Raw genomic sequence first — 21,463 nt, 5'->3', positions numbered from 1 at the left:
TACAGTGTAAATGATGGGGGTCAAAATCTACAGTCCCTGTTTTGAGGTGGACTTTGGCACTTTTGCAGTTGCTGTTTCTATTATATTGCAACCTTATGTAAGCCTCTTTGCACTAACTATGTATGTAATGTAATGTTACTAGCATGTGAAAGTAACTGAAGTTGTGATCCACCCCCTCCACCAGGTGGTTTTGCGAAGGCCGTGAGCTGCTCAGCTCTCCTGACATACAGATCTGTAGGGATGATGACCTGCACACACTGGTGATTGCTGAAGCCTTTGAGGACGACACAGGACGCTACACCTGCGTGGCCTCCAACAGTCTCGGAGCAGACAATACCTCCGCTGAGGTTTACATTGAAGGTCAGCAATAAAGTTGACTATTTTCAAGTGTGGGCTTCCATGGTTGCTAGTCTGCTGCAATGCATTACAGGACAAAATGAATGTTGCTTTTTGGATACGGGGATAACTGTTTTTGTTTTTGTCACATTGCAGGAGCTTCATCATCAGACTCAGAAGGGGAAAGTGCATCAAAGTCCAGATCAGGAACCATGCCTCAGTAAGTGTGTTTCTGCATGCCCTGGTGTGACCCCATGACCCAATGAACCTTGAACCCCTGAGCAGGTTAACTGAGTCCTGCAGCTGCTAATCAGGTCTGCTGCCTGCTGCAAATTAACTAGGCCCTTAAAAGGCCCTTAAAGAGCCATAACTCTGACCCAGCGCACAGGCCGCCATCTAAATAATGAGGTGAAGAGGGTTAATATGGTAAAAAAATACCCCTGTCAGGGTTGTCCCTTGTACTTATTTCAAATGTTAAACTTTTAACCCCCTGGCCACTTTCACTCTCTTCTTTCATTGAAACTGCTTTGAAAATGTTTCTGTTGGCACTGGTCTTTATACACCCAATTATCTTGAGTCCAACAGATATTTTATTGTGTTGTATTTCTTTGCCCCTCTCTCTTATCTATTCACAAACTCAACCTCTGTCAAGGAGATTTTGTTTTCGGTTCCGTTTGTTTATGTGTTACTTAGCAAAATATCTCAAATACTTGTTTACTGGTTCATTTGGTGTGAAGTTATGCCATGGGCGGAAGAGCAGATGATTCACATGTGAATGTGGATGCATTCATTGTGAAAAGCCAGAAACATTGCAAAAGAGGACATTTTTGAAAATGTTTTTCATTTATAGCCATTCTAGCAGCATGACTCAAGGAATGGAAATGTTGGTCTACTGGATGGATTGCAGAAAAGAAATGTGTCATTGCAAAACATTTATGGTGTGAAGAGGATGAAAACCTTTGATTTTAACAATCTACTGACCTTTTCTCTATGACGAAATCATATATCAGGTTGACATTCATGGTTCTGAGTGGAGCTATTGCATTGATTGCCATTAAATTTAATAGTATAGTGTTAGTGCTAATTCCCTTGCACTTTGAGGATGTAACATTGCCTTCTCTGAGTGATGTGCAGTCCTCTAAATGTTTTTGATTATTATCAGTATGTATATATCTGCCTCCATCTGGACCACTTCCTGATTCACTTTCTGTTTACACATTGAAGCCAAGAACACTGATATCATCTTAATTGCTGTGGAGCCAATTTTCTTTGATTCAAGTATGAGTATTTATAAAGTATATAGGATTGTAAAATTCAGGCTTTTTTCACTACAAACTATTTCCGTTTGTGTTCTGATTTATGCTTTGCTTATTTTAGAGTGCAGAAGAAGACCACTTCGATGTCCCTGACAATACGCTCATCATCACCCAAAACCACCGATGTCCTTCCTCATCGCTCCACACTGGTCCAGTCCCTGTCTCAGCCTCCGCAGCGGGTAAGCCACCGGAAGCACAAAGTGAAGTAGGGCCACATTAGTTTAGGCACATGGTCGAAACTCTGTTCAGTGACACAAGCAGAAACCTTTCTAAATTAATTTTTCAGGAAGTAAGTTTGTGTTGTCTTCTAGATGCAGAGCCCAGTGTCGTCACTGTATGCTGCTGATGTGTCAGGTCCTCCTATATTCACCAAGGTAAGTCTGCATAGGAGCAGTCATAAAAAAGTAAGCTGACATTCAAACATTAACCACAAACTGTTGAACATGTCATTCCAAACCATGGGCACTAATAGCTGCTATTACAGCCTCCACTCTTCTGAGAAGTCTTTCCATAGAGATTTTATCCCATTTCCCAGACCCCAGATCCCAGATTTGATCCAGTTCCTCCCAAAGGTGTTGGATGGGGTTACTGTCAGAGCTCTGTGCAGACCAGTTCTTTCATACCAGTCTTGTAAAACTGTTTCTTAATGGATATTCCTGTGTTCACAGAGGTATTAACATGAAACAGTAAGGACCAAATAGTTGCCACGAAGTTAGAAGCATGCTATTGTCTAAAATATGTTGTCCACTGTACTTTTGAGATTTCCCGTAATTGTAACTATAAGAGACCTTGCCCAAACCATGACAACAGCTCCAGATACATACAGTATATACACAGAACCTTAAAACACATGCACTTAGAGTCTTTGCTTTTCTGTAATAGCAGTGTGCAGTGCTGTGGCTTTCGGCAGTGGGGGTCAGATAAAACACAGGCTTTGATGAGAGCTCCTCTTCCAGCTAAAGAACGCCCTTTTCCAACTCAGACTGTTCAACACTCCACCAACAGCCCCCGACTCCCTCTCCCTCAGGCTGTGGGTCTTGTAATGGCGGGACTGAGACGGGCCGAGGCAGAGCTTCAAACAGTCCTGCCAAACCCACAAGGGTCAGGTCTCTTTCACTCTCATCCAGACAGTCAGACCCTAAATCATTTTCCCCTTCATTACAAAAAGACATTTGTTTTTCTTCACCCCTACCCACCTCCTTTACAAACTGCTGCAGGCTTTAATCATCTCTTTGAGAGGATGTTCGCCTCTAGTCAGCACTGTGATGTCACCCATACAACACACACACACACACACACACGTACATAAACTGTCAGACTCATGATGTACAGTCTACCCTCGGTCTTCCCAAAACATACCAATGCCAAAGACACACACAGTCACGCAGAGGAAGAAAGAGAAAGGCTCCGGCTCACAACACATGTATCCACACTTAGTGCTTCTTGTTGATGGATATATCCGTCAGCAGAAGTGACAACACAGCACTCATGGTGGATTCTCCATCAGCCCCTACGGATGTTTTTTTAGTTCACCTACACTATAAAGTTACCTGTGAGTCACAGGGGTTAAACTGCAAGTTTGTAAGAATGATGATGAGAAAGATTTGGAAGTTGAGAAGACCTGTATGGGGTGGGTCCTCTGTACAGCAATAGCAATGCCTCAAAAGCACCATTTTCAGCTATGTATAGATTAGTTTAATTACATGAGAATATAAAATATAAACATTTTGAAAACATTACTTTTAGATTAAGATTAGTGTAAAATCAACTAAGAATAAGAATTGGTGTGACTTTGTTACATTCAGCAGAAGAATGAGCCCTTCATATCTACACAGGAAGTGAGTCCTCTTCCACAGAGGCAACCGTGTTTTACCACCATGTTTCTACAGTAGCCCAGAATGGACAAATCAAACTCAAATATATATATATAATTTTTGATAATATAATGGCCACAGCTGATGGACCCAATAGATCCAACAAAATGTCAGTGGATATCAGGTGCTTGGAGGAATTTATACCAACATATTATTGGAGATTTTACAGAATCATATACTGTAAGCCAGAGGAAACCCAAACAAAAATGATTCTGAGATTGATCTGAAGACAAGCCATACCATATAGCCTAACAGGGGAGTGAATGGAGGGAAATTAATTTTCAAGTTCATTCTTCAGTGGACAGCATCATCAAAAAGACCTAAAACCAGCAAATAATGTTCACCTGGCTGCTTATATCTTCAAATGAAGTTGTGTGACAATGTGTACATCGGTCTCCTCTGAAGTAGATCTATGCTTTTCATTAACAGTTTTTACACTCTTCTCATTTCTCTGTCATTCTTCGCTCCCTCACACCTTTTTTTCATTGCCTCTCTTTTACTGTTTTACCCCTCTTTGTCTTGTTTGTCCCTCCTCTGTGCAGCTGTTGCAGGATGCCCAGGCATCTGAGGGCCAGGTGGTTGTTTTGGAGTGCAGGGTCCGAGGAAGTCCTCCTCTACAGGTCAGGTGGTACCGCCAGGGAGAGGAGATTATGGACTCCCCAGATTTCCGTATTCTCCAGAAAAGTGAGGCATTCTTCTCAGCTGTCTTTAAACTCATTGTATATGAATAATTTTTGTTTTGATATTTTTAGCACCAAATTGACAATAATCTAAGTATTTCTGTTTTTCTTCTCTACTGTCAATCAGAGCCTCGATCTGCAGCTGAGCCAGGTAGGTCACTTCAATTCCTCCCAGGTCTGTCATCGTATGACTTAGTCAATTACAACACCACTCTCATGTTCCCAACCGCAATAAGTGGTTAAACATTGTAATGGGTTATTAACTATGTCTGGAATTTTATGGCTTCATTAACAGCGGTAGCCTTTCACTTGGTTATGACTACAGTAGATCACAAGTTATTAAGTCTGTGTCTCAAAGGACACTCATTATCATATCTACCTCAGACAGTCCCTGGTGAAGTCTGAGAAACCGCACCTCCCACAAATCCAAACGCAAAAACACACACACAAAGTCCTAGATAAACTATGACACACACGTTCATTTACGTCAGACATTTCCAACCTATGTGACTCAGGTGTTATTGAGTCACTCAGACATCCCTGAACATCTGCGGCATTTGTGTGTTTTTGTGTATGTATATGTGTGTGTCTGTTACCCATGATTAGTTACATCCATTCTTGTTTGTCTGCTGCTCTCTGTGTGTCTGACTGTGGATAGTGAGTCACCAATCTACATGACATATCCACCACCGGCACTACTGCACTAGTGTCCATCTAATGTTTCTGTCGAGTCTCATTCCAAGCAAATCAAGTGTCAACATGCCCCTCCATTACACGCCTGTACCGACTCTGTTGTTTACCATCTTCAACGGTTTGATAATTGAATATGTGTTGATGGTGTTTTGTTTTTTTCTTAGAGGAAATCTGCACTCTGGTTATTGCTGAGGCCTTTCCCGAGGATGGAGGTCTGTTCTGCTGCACTGCCTCCAACCCATACGGCTCCATTAACAGCACAGCCAAACTCTCCGTCACTGCAGGTACGTCCACAGTCAGAAAGAGATGCATGTTGTTACAAGGTAGCATCTGGAGCCTTTAGGAAATCTATTGATGATGTCCCAGACTGTACATTGTTGCTTCTTTACAGTTTAAGGTCTTAATGATGCTCTATATACAGCAGCATGAAATGAGTATCAAAGTTAGTTAGTTAGTTAGTTAGTCAGTTAGTTAGTTAGTTAGTTAGTTAGTTCATTTCAGGCAGCAATCAGTTGCTAGAAGTGCTGTTACTTTTAAGCTTGGTTCTGTTGTGCTGTCACATGCTGACCAATGTAAATATTTATGTTTTATTTTGGATGAGCATCTCAGTTATAATAATAAGAGCACAAGTGTTGTAGTGAATTCAGCAGGAAGGGAATTGGGATCAGTGTTGAGCAAAGGGAATCTATGTAAAAATCTTGGATTGTGTACTTTTACACAATTTTATTAGTCTTGTGTGTGTGTGTCATGTTTGAGATTGAGATTGAGTTTGTGAATACCTCTAAACAAAGGCTCACTAGAAGACACTTCTGGAGTAGTGAGGTGAAATCCTTATTTTCTATGATTGATTTTTTTTTTATCTTTCAAATTAGATTACAGTGAAATAGTCATGATGCCCAGCACAAGTTACTCTTCCTGATGTAGAAAGAGAGATGGTCTGTTGATGTTTGGTACTAACCTAAATAAAGAACATATTGTCTGATGAAGTTAAAATTTATGTGAAGCAGAATTTATCCAAAAGTCAAAGATCTGTGTGCAACAGTTACATTCACATTTATGGTTTGATATGTGATGAAGGTGAGACTGAATATGAAGTCAATTTTATGTTGCATTGCTCATGATGATTTAGGGGACAAACTGTTTATTGTAGTAAAATGTACAGTATCATTTTAAAAATCCAAAAAAAAGTTAAATGCATATTTTTCTTTCATAGTCTTCTTTTCAGAGTAATTGAATCAATGCGTGGTCCTTACACTGACCTTTGATAGTCATGCATCTCCTGGAGTTTCTGTGGTTTTATGTTGAAAATGTGTCTCAACAAGATGACCATCTTTTTTCCTGTTTATTGTTGTGTAGCCTGTATAGAATAAAGAGTGAGAGGAGTGAGTTTATGAGAAGCTCTATGTGAGTACAGCAGGACACAAATATTTCTGTGTGTATTCTCGCTGACAGAGCTGTGTATATACAGTAACGGACTCATCGCACAGTTAAAGGAAAGGCTGAATAAACAGGAATTGCATCAGCCTGACTGGATCCAGCTGCTGCTTCAGATCAGATCAGCTGTGGTGCAGCCTTGTGTGTATGTGTATAATCTTCTACTGATGGCGAGAAAAAAAACTAAACATTCATACCCAAATTTTTCCACTTTCCTATTGTTTGTTCCCCTCAGCAGCTGAGGACTCATCCAGTAACGGCATGTCTGGTGATAGCTCCGGGTTTGAAGATGCGGCAGCCTTCCCCCCTCCTCCTCCCCCACCCACAGAGATCAGCCTCCTGGAGCTGCCACCCAAGATGCTGCCTCAGCCCAACACTGAGGCTTTTCATATCAAGGAGCTGGAGATCTGGCCCAGTGTGTCAGCCCTGCCTCCTGTACACTTGGGCTCAGAGGTGGAGGATAAGGAGAAAGGGTCTGTACAGAATGGCCAACCCCCACATCCTCCTTCATTTTCAACCCTGCCTAAAGAGACCATACCACCACCCCCACCTGCTCCTGCACCTCTGCCCCATTATGACCCCATGACAGATGTCCAAAGTCCGGCCCCTGCGGCACCAGACTCACCTTCAACCCCAGAAAAGCTGTCTCCATCTCCTGCGAAGGAAGGTCCTCCTCTACCTACCAAGCCTAAACCAAAGCTGTGAGTACCTGTCGTGTCCCAGTGTGTCTGTGCCCCGGGGGCAGGCTAGACACTGGAGGGGCGGGGGGGGCTGTTGGGAGGCAGACAGACTGGGAGGACTGCCTGAGGTCTGCTGGAAATGATAGTGTTGTGAAAGGGTTAAAGGGGGAATCCCAGGCCTTTTTTTATAACAAAAGCATTCCCCTGCCTTTATGTCGGTGTCAGAGTGGCATCATGTGTGCCAGGGCGAGTCTGCCAACTGCCGTCTGTCTGTCTATCTGTGGCTGTAAACAGATCTGTTTGGCTTTTGCTGGATGGCTCCCATTGTTTCGGTTTGACCTCGGCCTGCATGGCCAGACCAGGAGAGAGGCATTGTGTGTGTTTTTTTTCCTGAGCACCTTTCTGTGAACTCTTTAGGGACCAGGTAGGATGTCATTGTTATTGGAGGAGAGTTGAATGACTTTGTTTTCAGTGGTCCATTTTATTTTAGAGTTTCTTGTGCATGGAGTTTATTTCATTTGGTGATGCATTTAGGTATTTTTGCCTTTATAAAATAGCATACAATAGAGGGGTGACAAGAAATAAATAGGGGATGGGGTTACGGTGATCATAAATGATCATAAACAAGATCATTAAGTGTGTTTTTCACACTATTGTTTTTTCCCCATCGATTTTTTAAATAGTTTTTTTTAATATTACAATATGACTTTCAGAGTATGTATCAACGTACATCATATCAACAGTGGGTACCAGTGTTGCTGTGATGTGACAGGCTGCATGTAGATTTAAGATTGCCTACAGTACAGCGAAGCTCTTGTGTTGCACAGTCCAATGGCACTGCATGTATACTGGATTTGACTCCTGCTCATGGGTGTTGTTGCATATCTGCTGACGTAATTGTTATGACTTGTTAATTCTGTGCTTCCAGAGCTGAGAATATAGAGGAGGAGGCAGAAAATTACAGGTAAATATTTGGCTATGAGGGGGATGCTTGGGGTGTGATTTAAGTGGCGCCACATGTAGCCTTTTCTATCTGAGCTATAGCTGTAATGGTTACAAACACAGAATCAAGAGCAGAAATGATATGAAAGCATATGTTGCATCAAATTCATTACCCTTTCACACACCACCCAAACAACTTGACATAGTTACACTGTAGGTTTTGATAAATCAGAAACAATAACCGAGAGGTATCAGTGGATATTATACAAATTACATTAAATATGTTTGTTTGTTGGTGTAAATTTTGCATATATTGGATGGAGCAAAAGATCTGATCTGGTTACTGAGCTTCAAAGCTTTATCCAGTTTTTATAGATTGCTAGAGAGAGAGAAAAGTCCTCAATATTTTATTTTGCTATTTATTTGTACTTTTGATACAAAATTCACATTTCAGATCTCACACATGGCATTAGAGATAAACATACCATTAGACTTTGTTACAAAGCATGAGCACAATCTTCGATAAATACACTGTCCATGTGGTGTACACAAATATAATGAATTATAGCGTGTATATTTCTCAAACAAACATGAAATCCATCTTCAGATCAGACTTGTATGTGCAATAGCTCAATAAATGAGAGGTGTTGGGATCATTTCTCGCTCTAAATAGCAGGGGGATAATAAAGCTGCTTCTCTCAGAGTTTTTCCACAATAACAACATGAACACACCGCTAAAAACAATCAGCTCCCAACTGTGAAGCAATTAGAACGTGTAAACCGCCGCTCTCCTGCCCTCTCCCTTTTTTAAATTCTGTAATTACACAGTAAAACAGCAATGCCATTAACCAAAATTCATGTTTCAGCCAAACTGCGCTATGCTTCCTCAGGTAACGTGTAACGACAGAGGTTGACCACTCTTAAACTAAAGCTCCCGAGCTCATGGTGGAGTTCATCGTATCCCGTTTGTTATGTGGCAAGTCGCATGCAGAGTGATATATTGTTTCTCTGTGAGACACACGCTGCTGCGAAACATCAACGGAGTACAGCGAAGCCTGCAGCCTTTGAAAATGATCTTTGTTGGTTACTTTAAGTGCTTGTTTTCTGTTTTACAGGACTTCTTTTTAATAAGCACAAGACTCTCTTCCAATCCATCCAATTGTTGAATTGGCGTAAATTAAATAGACAGCATGGAAACTATGACCCTAATGTCTTGTACTTTAAAAAATAAGGCCTTGTTGTTTCACAGCATTTACATAAAGACAGTGGGGATCTGTACAGTGTGAGCAGTTAACTTGTGGGCCCAGAATTTATTATTTATTTCTCTGCACAGTTAAGCTTCTACGCCCAAGTAAATGTTACTCATATGAGGATATCCCCAAAAATCATTCTGGATTTTCACAGCACCCAGTTTTACTTAGAAATGGACAGCTGCATCACAATCCCAACACCAGTGTTTATAGCTGTTGGAGAAATGTGTTCGTGTTCACAAATCTTGAATAAATGGGTCTAAATCATAGGAATAACATAGTGGAAGCCTGTTTCAGGGATGATTTTTGCTTCAATAACACTGAGCTGATGAGATGGAGGAAGTAGCTGTGTGACTTGGCAGGCAGGAGGTACTGCGAGAGACCTGAGCTGTGAAAACAGACCTGCTGTTTTTCTGCGCCAAAGGAAGAGGGGTTAGGGTTGGTAGGTATTTGGGTTTGATGGCCAGCGTTGATGCCAGACGTCAGGATAAGAATCAAAGGAAATTCTCAAGGGAGAGGCTCAGATTGGCCGGTTGGATCTGAACTCACCGCTAGGTCTAGAAAGAAAGCAGAGCCCTTTACCACATGGTAGAAAATAGATAGATGGCGAATTGGCAGCACTATCTTGTTGTCTGGAATTCAGCATTTTTGAAATTGATTGAAATATATAATATTTGGGTTACTTGCTTTAGTTGGTGATTTGATGGATGTGTTATTTTCAGACTACTGTACGCAGGATAAAATTAACAAGTGACACAAATGTTCAGCTGCTGTTTTTGGTTGCCCTTTCATAAAGTGCTTTGGGAATTAAGCATACGTAAGAAAAAAATGTTTTGCTAAACTGACATATTGCTTTAAGCAGATGTGATATGTAAGGCAACTAAAAATGATTGTGGGATCGGAGCTTATTTGATTGTGCGAGCTGGTGTTGATATACTGTGGAGTCCCTGAAGAACCGTCTAAATAAAGCTACTGTAAGGCTATGAAAGGATAATATGTGACAAGCCATCAATCAGCTTGATGAAAGTTTTCATCCCAATATAAGGTCACTGCCTTGTTGGGGAGAATTATAGTCTTTCCTGATTCAACAACTCTGTTCAGGGCTCTTCAGGGTTTAACTGTGCACACGTGACCGTCTGTAAACTCACATCATAATGGACTAATAACACCTGGAGCTTGTAAATCTGTGTATGTGTATGTGTGTGTGTGTGTGCACAGTCACGCACATGCATGCACATGTTTGTGAGTGGGTGTTGATGGATTAGGTGTCCAGGCTGCTGGTGTACAGTGTCAGCCTTCCTATATTGATAAAGGTTTATGCTTGCCTAGTGTGACATTTCACAAGACTGTTTTGGCATTATGACACACCCATACTACCTGGAGGAGAGACACGTTCAATAGTTCAACATTTTTGAAGTCCAGATTTTTGTACAGTAGAAATAATGTGCTGTTGACTTCTTATGTTGTTAAGACACCTTTTATACCTGCAGATTGTAGGTTAAGTCAACATAAAATGCAGTGAGCCATTAAGACTTACTGTGAAAAACCACAAACAAGATTACAAGACAAAGGACGAGACAGTCAAAAGCAACGAGCCAGAGCAACACGCTAAGGTGTGACCACCACGATATCGACCGAGATAATAGGGGCAAAACATCATATTATAGGTTGGGATAATGTCTGGGTGGGCGTCATACACAAAGCACAAGTAGCAGAGGCAACAATTATCCTCGAATCACTCCCCGGTTTAATCTCTCTTTCATAAGACCAGGAATCAACTTTGACAGTTGAAATTGTTCTCTTGCACGGATTTCACTCCACAAACGGCTTTTTATGTGCGAGCTGCCTTTTTTCTATGTTCTTTTTTACTCTGTATGCTGAGATTACCGATGATGAAAAACAGGCCCACGTCAGCATTTAACAGAGCCTCGACTTTTCTCACTACGATGATGTTTTTGCAAAAATGATTCATGTTCTTTGCTGTCGAGTTGTTAAAGAGATGCTGTAATAACAGCAATCACTGACTGGTAAATGCAGGTTGGAAGCAGAGAGTGAAAAAATTAATTATGTTTGTGAATTTAAACAGACGAAGGACTGATTGAATACAGTGAGCAGTTTCTGTGTTTCATTATGGAGAGTTTTGGAGATATTTGAAGCGCAGCTGAAACAGAACTAGGTCTGTGAGGAAAGGAGAGGAGGAGGACAGATTTGAACAATAAGGGAATTACACTGCAGACAATTAGATTTCTATTGCTGTAGATCAGAGGTTTTGTCATATCCAGAAGTATTATCAGAAAATAGCATGATCTAACATGCAGTACACACACACAAACACTAGAGCATGTATCGCAGTATGACGAATAGAGCTGCAACTAATGATTATTTTCATCTATTATTCTTTCCATCATTTACTTGATTTGTTTTGTCTATAAAATGTCAGAAAAAGTGAAAACATATACATTATAATTTCTTAGAACTCATCATGCTCATCATGCTCATGTTTCATCTGACCAACAGTTCATAATGTAAAGATATTCAGTTTACTATGATGTATGGCATAGAAAAGTGAAAGTGAAAACAGTATTTGTTTTAAAAATTGAAACCATTTTTTGATTGACTAATCAGTTAGTCTGATAAATGTAAAATCATATATAAAATAATCAATATGCTGTTCAGTGCAAGTAACAGTTCTCCACTGTTATGTATTAGATCAGATCAAAGTCATCTCACTACAACTTGCTTGGAATCATAAATTTGAACAACATGTTGTGAAACGATAACATGATACGATCAAATCATCATGACATACATTCATGTTGAATTATTGCCCGACTCCGACACACACAGCTTGTGAGATCCTACACACGCAGGAGCTTAGAACAACAGTCCGACTGTGTGTAAGTGACACCAACAGACCTTAATGTTTCCAGCAGGCTCTGCATACTTACACAGTGCAACGATAAAGAGGAGGAATGGCCTAATCCACTTTAATGTAGCCTGTATTGCATGCAGCTTGACTTTATACCTCTCAATCCCCGTCTGCTGACATAATTGCCATACCACTGAGATTAAATGATTTCTGCAGTAGCTCCAAACCTCTTTAACCCCACTGAGGTTGTTGTCAGGGGAACAGCATGCAAACTAAAGGCAACAAACTACTCACTGCCAACAGTCCTCATCAGTCTCCCACTGTCACACACATATATACAACTTCTAAAGAGGTAGCATCAACAGGTGATTGGTTGCTGCTATATGTCCCTTTATCTTTTTTTAATTAAGACTTTCAATATGGTTCTTCTGACTTGTTGCATGAAATTAGAACACTTTAAATCAGGTTCTATGGATATTCTTTCCGTGTTGCATTGCTGAGCAAGAAGCTCTGGCTGCCAGGATTTGTTGCATATCTGTGCTGTGACTCAGAGCTTCCTCTCAGCAGTGTGTTTGTGTTTACGAGGTGCAAGTCATGAACTCTCTAATGAAGTATTAACAATCACTTTCTTGTCGAGGTGTTGCTCGTGGTTTTATAGAAAGCAGGAAACATGCATGTTTAAGCACCACATATGGCACTGGCTGCACTGAGATCTTTGGTTGCGGTTCACCGTCATCAAATGTCTAATTTAAAATATGGAAGTGAGACTGACCGTGGATCAGTTCCCTAATGGATACCTATGTTTCAGTGAAGGCAGGGCCAAAGAGGTTTTGATTAGGATGTTAATGGAAAAAAGGCACAGAATGAGAAAGTTAGTTGTCATCAGGGGGAGGTGGGGGGGATTGTGCAACAGAACAAAAAACTAAATGAAGTCACTGGAGACACAAGAGAGCAGGAAAGCAGATAATTTCACATCAACCTCCAGAGAGTCAGAGATGGGCAGTCCTTAAAAGGACATGGGAGACACAGGATTGGCTGAGACACCAGACCAACTAACCACCGGATTGGTTGGTTGGGCTAGAGTGACCTGCATGGAATGGAGAAACTTTCCAAATAAGGAAGAGAGTTGTTGGGGCTGACCTTCATAACACGAAGAAGGGGGCCGGAGGAAAGAGGGGTGAGCAGAGTGAAAGGGAGCTATGAGAAGGGGAGCGAGAGAACCAGGCAGGCAGGGTGTATGTTTAGGAGTTGACAGCATGGAAACTAACGGGCCTCAGTGATCCCCTCACAGAAAGCAGACTGTGTTTCCCAGGAAAGAACACCTTGGTATGTTAAACACTGAGAAACACACAGATAAATACACATTACCATACACACTCAGGGAATCACATTGTTTCCGGATGAGGTCAATCAACCCCTGATTAGATCCTAACCCCCGACTACGAGTGGTGTGTTTGTGTGCGTCTGGCTGTGTGGTATAGACAGTATCTTCCTTTAGACACACTCCCACAACTTCCACTTGCGGACGCTAATTAGAGGGTGTGTGAGACCCAACAGTGTAATGTATACACACTAGACTTTCATGACAGTGTAGTCACTCATGTCGCCAAAACCCGACTTTGAGTGCAGAGGAGATTCACTCTGACTCGCCTGGAAGCATCAGTGAGCCAACGCAAAGTTTTTATGAGTTGACTCACTGACAATCACATCTTGACAGTGAAGAGGACCCCCTTCGCTCTTTGACCTTTCCCAAAGACACACCCAGAATTATGCACACAGTTATAAATCCACACAAAAGCCCACTGGACCACTTCCATGCAGCCTCCCACCTTCCTTCAACACACTGTGAATCATCAACCGCTTGAAAAACACACACTAAAAATAGAGGCATGACACACAAAAATAGAAATGATAAATCCCCCCAAAAAGGCTTTGTTTCATCCTACAAAAATGAAGGAGAAAAATTCCTGTATTGACAAACTGAATAGTTGGTTAGATGTTTCAGTGAATGAAACCATTTTTGTGCGGTGGTGATGAGAGTTGTTTGCCTACACACAGCACTACACAGCGGCACTGGAACTTTGTGTCCGTTACTCAAATTGTTCCAGAGGTCCTCGTATTACATAAAACTATTATCCTCTGTGTTCTGTGTGCTCGGCGTGTAGATAATAGTTACTGCGCTCTGTCAACGTGTGAAGGGAAGATAATGTTTCTGTGAGTCCACAAAGAAGGCGCAGAATGTGGATTTTATTTCCAGGCAGGGCGTCTTTTCAAATGTTACCTTACAATGGACAAATCTCACCTGTGTCACCTGAAACTTTGAGAACTGTTCAGATGATAAATGTCTCAAATCTGTCTTTGATTCTTTCTCCTCAATCATCATGCCTGTCTAGTCCTCAGCCAGTCAAGAAACAATATAAATTTGAGCACAAAAGTAGGGCCGCGCCGATCCGACTTTCTCAGTCCTGATACTGATACCTGGACTCTGGCTATCGGCCAATACAGAGTACCAATCCAACACTGATGTACAATAAATAAGCTGTAATATTAGACTGGGAAATTAAATTAATAAGACTGAGATCTTTCTAGTATGTGTAAGACAACATCTCCTAACATTGTAAAACAAAATGTAATAAATAATTAGATGTAAATCAACTGAATTTATCAAAATAATGGTACTGATTGATTAATATCAGATCGGCCCATTGCCATGATACCTGATCCAGCTATTTGAGTCAGTATCAAAACAATATCTCTATCTGTGTTCGGGCATATCTGCACAAAAGGACAAATTAAAAGCAATTAGATAGGTGTGTCGTTCATTCTTCAAACTGTTTTTTTGCTCACAGTATATGGCTGTGCTTTTATCCTGAAAGGGCTTGGTCTTGGGCAGACTGTAAGCTCTTATTGTGAAAGAGGAGGAGCTCAGAGACAGACTGACTCATACAGAGGGAGAGAGAGAGAAAGAGAGAGGGAGAGGGAGAGGGAGTGACTGGGTCTGTCACTGTCTGGCTGCTCAGCGCTCTCTATATATGCTCCTCACACCTGGCAGGGCAAACACTGCAACGTAGTTCGCTCTCCTGCAGGGAAATATCAGAGGTGCCACACACCAAGACCACAACACTGAAGGTAAAACTATTCCTGCTTGTTTCTTCTCAACTGACAACTCATTCAAATTCAGCAAACTTCAGCAGAACTGAGAAAACTGATAAAAGATTAACTGAAGGATGCTTCACTTTGACTTTTAGTCTTTGAACTCTCGTAGAGAAAAAACTTTTCAGGCTCTTTATTATTATTATTACTTTTTTAGAATTAAAAAAAAATCATAAAAGCTGAAAGTGAATCACTTTGTCATTAACTTAAATATTTCTGATCGTGAATAAGAGCGATTGAAGCAACCTAATGATTCTTTTTTTTCCTCTACATTTGAACGTTTTAGCAGTTCTGCGTGTTAATGTTTAAATCATATGTTCTCATTATTGCTGTGTGGTTGTCTGAGAGTACCCAGAGGCTGAGAGAGATACTCATTCATTTGCCGAAAACTCTAGAAAGGTAGCAAGTTCAGAGAAAGAGAAGATAAAGAGAAGAGAAAAGTGACTATGACAAGGATAAGTCTGACGTCTTTCTTTCCTGTGTTGTGTCTGTGATGCAGACCCACTGTGTTTATGCGGCGAGGTTCATTTGTTTGCAGAGCTTCTTGCTGGAGTCAGATGGATTAGTTAACACAATAGAGTCTGTTAGGTGCGAAAGCTTGTGTCTTGCTCGGCTGTAACTCTTCACTGACTGATTCCTTCTGAGCCACTTTGTGCCTCTCTTTCTCTCTCTCTGTCTCTCTCTCTCTCTGGCTCTTCCTCCTCCTCCTCCTCTCCCTCCACTCCTGCTGCTAATCCCATTTGATGCCGATGTCTTTCCCACTCCAATCCAGAGAAGAATGTCTTCAGCATTCCTGCTATAGAGAAAGAAGAAAGAAAGAAAAAAAAACACTGCCTGTCTCACTGGACAGAAAGAGGGAAAGGCGGAGGAGAGGGGAGATGAGGGATGGAGGTATATAGAGAAAAGTAGGGGCTCGCTGATTGTGGAGGGCCCTCTTCACCTACACTTGGATATGAAATACGAGCTCAGATAGAGAGCAAAAGGGAAAAGAATAGTAGTAGAAGAAAGAAAAAGAAAGAAAGAAAAGTGGGGCAGGGAGAAAGTGGGTGATCGGAGCAGCCGTGAACTGTTGGCGTGGCTGGAATAAGAAAAACGCTCTGTGCTACGTTTTAAAGAGAGGGGGGAAAGGAAAACAGTCTGGTTCTGTTTTATGTGGTGTGTGTGCAATTAGAGCCAAAGAGAACAAGGGGGGTTGAAGGGAAGGGGGTGGGGGGGGTGGGGGTGGAGAAGGGGGGTACCCGGGGAGGAGAGGGGTTGAAAATACGTTAAGGATACTAGTAGAACAAAGGCTGAGAGAGAGAGAGAGAGAGAGAGAGAGAGAGAGAGAACATGTCAGCTGACAGGGAGGATGTGAATGAATGGAGGCTGCAGACAAGGAATAAAACGCTTTTTTGTAAGTGTGACATATTGAATCCCCACTAGCAGCAGCAGTTTGGTTTTTAGAGGTCAGACAGCCTATGAGATTATGTTCAAATGGTTTTGGAAACTTGGAGTGACTCCTTCGCTGGTCTGCTTTCTCCATGTGAAAGTAGAAGGAGGCAGACATGAGGAGGTGGAGGGAGTCAGGAGAGTGATGTGTGAGAGTTAGAGTTAGTTAGAGAGAGAGAGATGAAGAGAAGAGAGCACAGGAGGATTTTACATTTGAACATTGTTATGCTTAAACTGTGTGTTTGTGTATGTACTTTAATTCCTACATTTACATTCAGAATGATTATATATGGCCTCTACGTGTAACTTTATACTGTAGTTCAAAAGTAGGGCTGAAAATAACTTTTTCAATGAATCAGAAAAATTGTGAAAAAAAAGTCCATCACAGTTTCCCAGAGTCCAAGGTGACATCTTGAGGTTGCTTGTTCTGTCTGATCAATGGTCTAAAACTGAAAGATATCATTTGGTAAAAAACAGAGTATAACAGAAAATGCTCTGATTGGAGAGGCTGAAATCTGATAATACTTGGCCATTTTTGCCTGAAAGATCACAGAAACAATTGATTAAAACTTGTTTATTGACTAATCCTTGTGGCTCTATCCAAAAGTTCAACTTTTTATCCAGCAAAGTAAATACACTACGCTACAATAACACAGTTTCATGTTACTTTCTGCAGGTATGAGGTAACTTCTAAAGAAATCCATAACCTGACACATTTCCAGTCATAAATGATTACTTCTAATGCATTCTGTAAGTCAGAAGCAACTTGTCCAGTAGTTCAAACAGACAGCTTCTGCATACTGCTTACTCACAGTCTGACAGTCCATCATCAGCTCATTCAGCTGTGTCAGACTGATGCTCTGTTCTTGCTCGGGGGCATCAGACAAGTTCAGGTTGACGCACTGTAGAGGTGATGCAATGCTCGCCAGTGTACACAAGTGAGGAAACCGTGAACCAGGTGTGTTTGTGTGTAGGCGCAACAAAACAGATAGGTAATACGTGACTAGATAGCTAGGTGTGTACTTCTTAGAGGGATAAACAAGTGAAAACAGTGTTTTCCCCTAGAGCCGTGCTGATTTATTGGTGAATTTCTACTGTCATCAAGTCACAATTTAGGTCAACAGCTGTGTGTGTAATAATCTCTCAGGCATGGTTTCCAAACAGTGTGTGTTTGTATTGTAGGTGTGATACTAGTGCTCAATTTGATTATTTGGATATAAATCATTTACAAATGGGAAGGTCATGCTGTTAATAAGCCACAGGTGTTTGCAGGAACAGATACAGAGAGGTGTAATGCAAACACACAATGTGCCTATAGCCTGAGAGTAGCCAGAACACCCACTAAAACCTTTCCTTCTTCCACTTGCTGCACATGCTAAAATGTGCTTTTTCAATGCTCTAATCTTTTTTTTCTGTTTATAAACACCTTTTAAATGAGGCAGCATGGCCTCAGTTTCCCTCATGTTGTTGTTTACAGAAGGAAACCCTCATTACTGGCTATGTACACTCAACAACTTCCTGTTCTCCCTGACACGCTTCCTGTCATCAGCTGGCCGAGCCTTAATAAAGCGGTTCCGTCTTTTCAGCCAGCTGCGGACCTAACGAGATCGGCGGCAGATTAACCTGCCGGTGGCTCCCAGCTTGTTCTTATACATTCGGTGAAGCCGCGGACAAGTTTCTCACGCACTCCGGGTCGTTATTGCTCAGGAAGCACAAACAAGCAGCGCTGAGTAAACACCGCTATTTAAGACGTTGAACTCTTCATTTATTAAAGCAAGATGCTGCTGGTAAAGACCTGCTGTGTCTGGCATGTCACAGTGTTTAGCTGGTTCTGACTGATACATCGTGGGAGCTGTAAAACACACTTTCAGTTAAGCTTTTCTATGCTGGAACTGGAGAGTCTGGAGAAGTTACTCCAGACTAGATTCCTCTTTGACTTTTCTACCCTTCCTTTCTTTCCCCCCCTCAACTCAAGAATTTACAGACAGGATCCAGCCCAAGGAAAGTCTTTTTCAAGATTGAAAATGGGAAGACATAACACTTAACTGCTTTGCCTATTTATACCACCAAAACTTGGGGCAGAAAAGAGAGGCAATGAAAGGGAGAGACTTAAGAGTAATGCAGTGTTACAGCTGGAATGACAGACAGAGGAGCTGGAGCATTTTCTCTCACCGAAGCAAGGCGCTCTGTGGGCCAGTTGGCTCAGACCAGAACAGCAAAACACTGGGCTGTTGGCATGGCGACAGAGGAACACTTCCCTCCTAATTCAGCCCCGCTCCGCCACAGCAGAGACAAAGAAAGAGGGAGTGATGGAGGCCTGCTCTGCTTCTCAAGATACCTTTTTTTCTAATCATTTACACAAGGCACAAGTCTGGTTTTAGCAGGGGTCGTGCTGTTTTAGAGTGCAGATGCAGATGGAGACAGCCAGGATGTTCAGGCAGGCCTCGTACAGCGGCCTTGACGTGTACTTTGTGGTCAGACTGGTCTGAGCAATCAGAACCGGAGGCTGCGCTGCTGCGGGGTCACAGAGTCTGCATAATACTCCATCCATTGCTTGATGTAAATCCTTAAGTGGGCTGTAAACTACTCATGCAGCTGCAAATAACACCAACTGACCTTTTCATGCACCATCAAAATAAGATGCGTGCCAAATGTCAAATCTAAATTAGACAAAATTAGAAATGTATTATGCTGAATGGTATTTAGATGGAAGTCCAGTGTCATGTCAGTGCATTTTAATGTGGATGGATGACTTAGTTGTGTAACTTGACTTTCCACATCAGGATTTCCTGACCATACTTAAAGAGAGGGAGTACGTTATTAGACGCCTGCACAACAGTTTGGTTTTGTAATCAATGAAGGTGCTTGTTTAACAGTAGTTGCTTTATATAGAAAGTAAAGAACACCTTTTAAGGCAAAGAGGTGATGTCAGTTACAGCTGGATAACATCCACTCTGCCTTCATACACACTCAGGGAAACAAAAGAGAAGAGAGAGGGGGGGGAAACTCACTTGTACAATTAACCTCTAAAATACAATACTCTATATACAGTAGGAAGGTGTCATAAAGGTAAACTCTTGTCAAGGTCTTCGAGGTCTTTCACACCGAGGCAGTAAAGCGGTGTGCTGGGGAGAGAGGGATGAGGCGGTGAGGAAATGAAGTGTGTTTCCTCTCTGCTGGAGCCGACGGGCAGGGTGCTTCTGCCTGACGCTCTGAGAACACAGCCAAAAAAGGAATCAAACCGCTGCGGAGCGCTTGCAAGCCTCAGGAGCTGCCAAACTATTCCTGTAAAAGCACTCTTTTGGTCGAGGCCCGAAGAGGAGACCCTTGGGGAATGTAAAGAAAAACGTATACACAGAATAGATCGTAGCTCATGTGGCTCTCTTGTGGTCGGTGAATCCTGTAAGGAGAGCACCAGGTCTTGAAGAGCTGGAATGATCGCAATGGATGCAATTTTGAATTAATGACTATTTATTTGGGCATGTGAAGTCTCCTCTGGAGGGGAGCATATGACCAAAATAACTGCCTAGGACAGACTAATCAGTCATGTTGCTGTTGGCCTGAGTGGAGGTTTTGTTACACTATGCTACAACTGTCAGTTTAGTCAAATATTCACTTGTGTTGTTTGAGTTTGCAAATGTATACCGGGAGAGGCCGAAGGGAGTTCTTTCCTGCATTCTCACTGATGAAAAATAGTCGAAAAGACTCCGCTGATTATTCGACATCTGGAAAAGATTTGGGCACGTGAACTCAGTCCTGGTGGACTCCTGACAACATGCACCGCTGGGATGTACAGTATATTCTGAACAGGCTGCCTATGAAGAACTCATCCGTCTCAGATACACATAGCTCTATACTCTGAAGGTTTATAACTTCAACCTTTCCCTAAGACCCACGTCCTCCTCCTGATCCTTGAGAGATTCTAAGAGTTCACCTCTGTCTCGTGGTTTTTCGGTTAGTCTTCTTTTAAAACTTTCCCGGTTCACATAAAGTTTGTTTCAGAAAAGAGAAGCGGTAGATTTTTGGGTTTGATGACATTACAAAATTTCTAAACTCTCTCCCTCCCACGATGACGTGACAATGCAGTGAATCAGCCACGCTGGGGGAGAGACTGGACAACCACACCTCTGTGAAAAAACACAATCCTTCATTACCAGGACCCATCCCTGGCAAAATGACAGAGCAACATCACATTTTTGTTTTTCTTTCTTCACAATGCCATTCAAACAGCAGTGGCCACGCCTTTACTGCGTGGTTTTCCCATTTCACAGATAGAAAAACATCATATTTGAGCTTTGTCTCTGCACCAGACCAGTCGCAACACATCCGGGTGAATGGCTGCACAGTTTAAACAACAGGAACGGAGCAGTTTTCCACTTTATCTCATGAGTCCTTTACCATTGATGTATTGTCAACAGGCTGGCTTTTTAACAAGTCTTTGTTAAAGGCTAAAGGCTGATAACCTATCAGTCTGTGCTGCTGGTGCAGTGGTTTCCTTCCCAGAGCGCACGCACACACACACAAACACACACACACACACACACACACCAGTACATACCACTACATTCCCTGAACCTCAGGCCTGACAAGCTATCACTGTCAGACTGAGGGAAAAACAGAACAGTTCACTTCAACTCCTGCTCAAAACCCTCCCCTTTGACTGACGGCCGCGTGCTGATGTCATCCTCAAACCTCTTCATATCTTTAATAATTAACATCTTCACAACTCATTCTCTTTTATTCCTGACTGGGCGGCCTCCCTCCAACACTTTGATTGACATTTTAACACACACATTGATTATTCTCAC

At 41.9% G+C, this 21,463-nt stretch overlaps 1 protein-coding gene across 4 annotated transcripts in view; it reads left to right on the top strand.

Annotated features, from left to right (window-relative positions):
* palld (palladin, cytoskeletal associated protein) overlaps positions 1 to 21,463 on the top strand; it is a 51,583-nt gene that overhangs the window by 18,960 nt on the left and 11,160 nt on the right. For 2 of the 4 annotated variants that reach the window (XM_053322089.1, XM_053322090.1), the window contains exons 2-9: positions 185 to 360; positions 493 to 556; positions 1,714 to 1,831; positions 1,964 to 2,026; positions 4,069 to 4,210; positions 4,334 to 4,357; positions 5,064 to 5,183; positions 6,572 to 7,034. In XM_053322089.1, coding sequence (XP_053178064.1) covers positions 185 to 360; positions 493 to 556; positions 1,714 to 1,831; positions 1,964 to 2,026; positions 4,069 to 4,210; positions 4,334 to 4,357; positions 5,064 to 5,183; positions 6,572 to 7,034 — 1,170 coding nt within the window. Of the gene's footprint in view, positions 1 to 184; positions 361 to 492; positions 557 to 1,713; positions 1,832 to 1,963; positions 2,027 to 4,068; positions 4,211 to 4,333; positions 4,358 to 5,063; positions 5,184 to 6,568; positions 7,035 to 15,091; positions 15,204 to 21,463 lie in introns of those variants that run through there. The other 2 variants (XM_053322088.1, XM_053322091.1) reach the window with 2 other exon arrangements.

This window comes from Scomber japonicus, chromosome 7, assembly GCF_027409825.1.
Source record: "Scomber japonicus isolate fScoJap1 chromosome 7, fScoJap1.pri, whole genome shotgun sequence".
NCBI classification, from domain to species: domain Eukaryota; kingdom Metazoa; phylum Chordata; class Actinopteri; order Scombriformes; family Scombridae; genus Scomber; species Scomber japonicus.
Note: the sequence above shows the minus strand (reverse complement) of the source record. Positions and strands in the feature narration are given on the sequence as shown.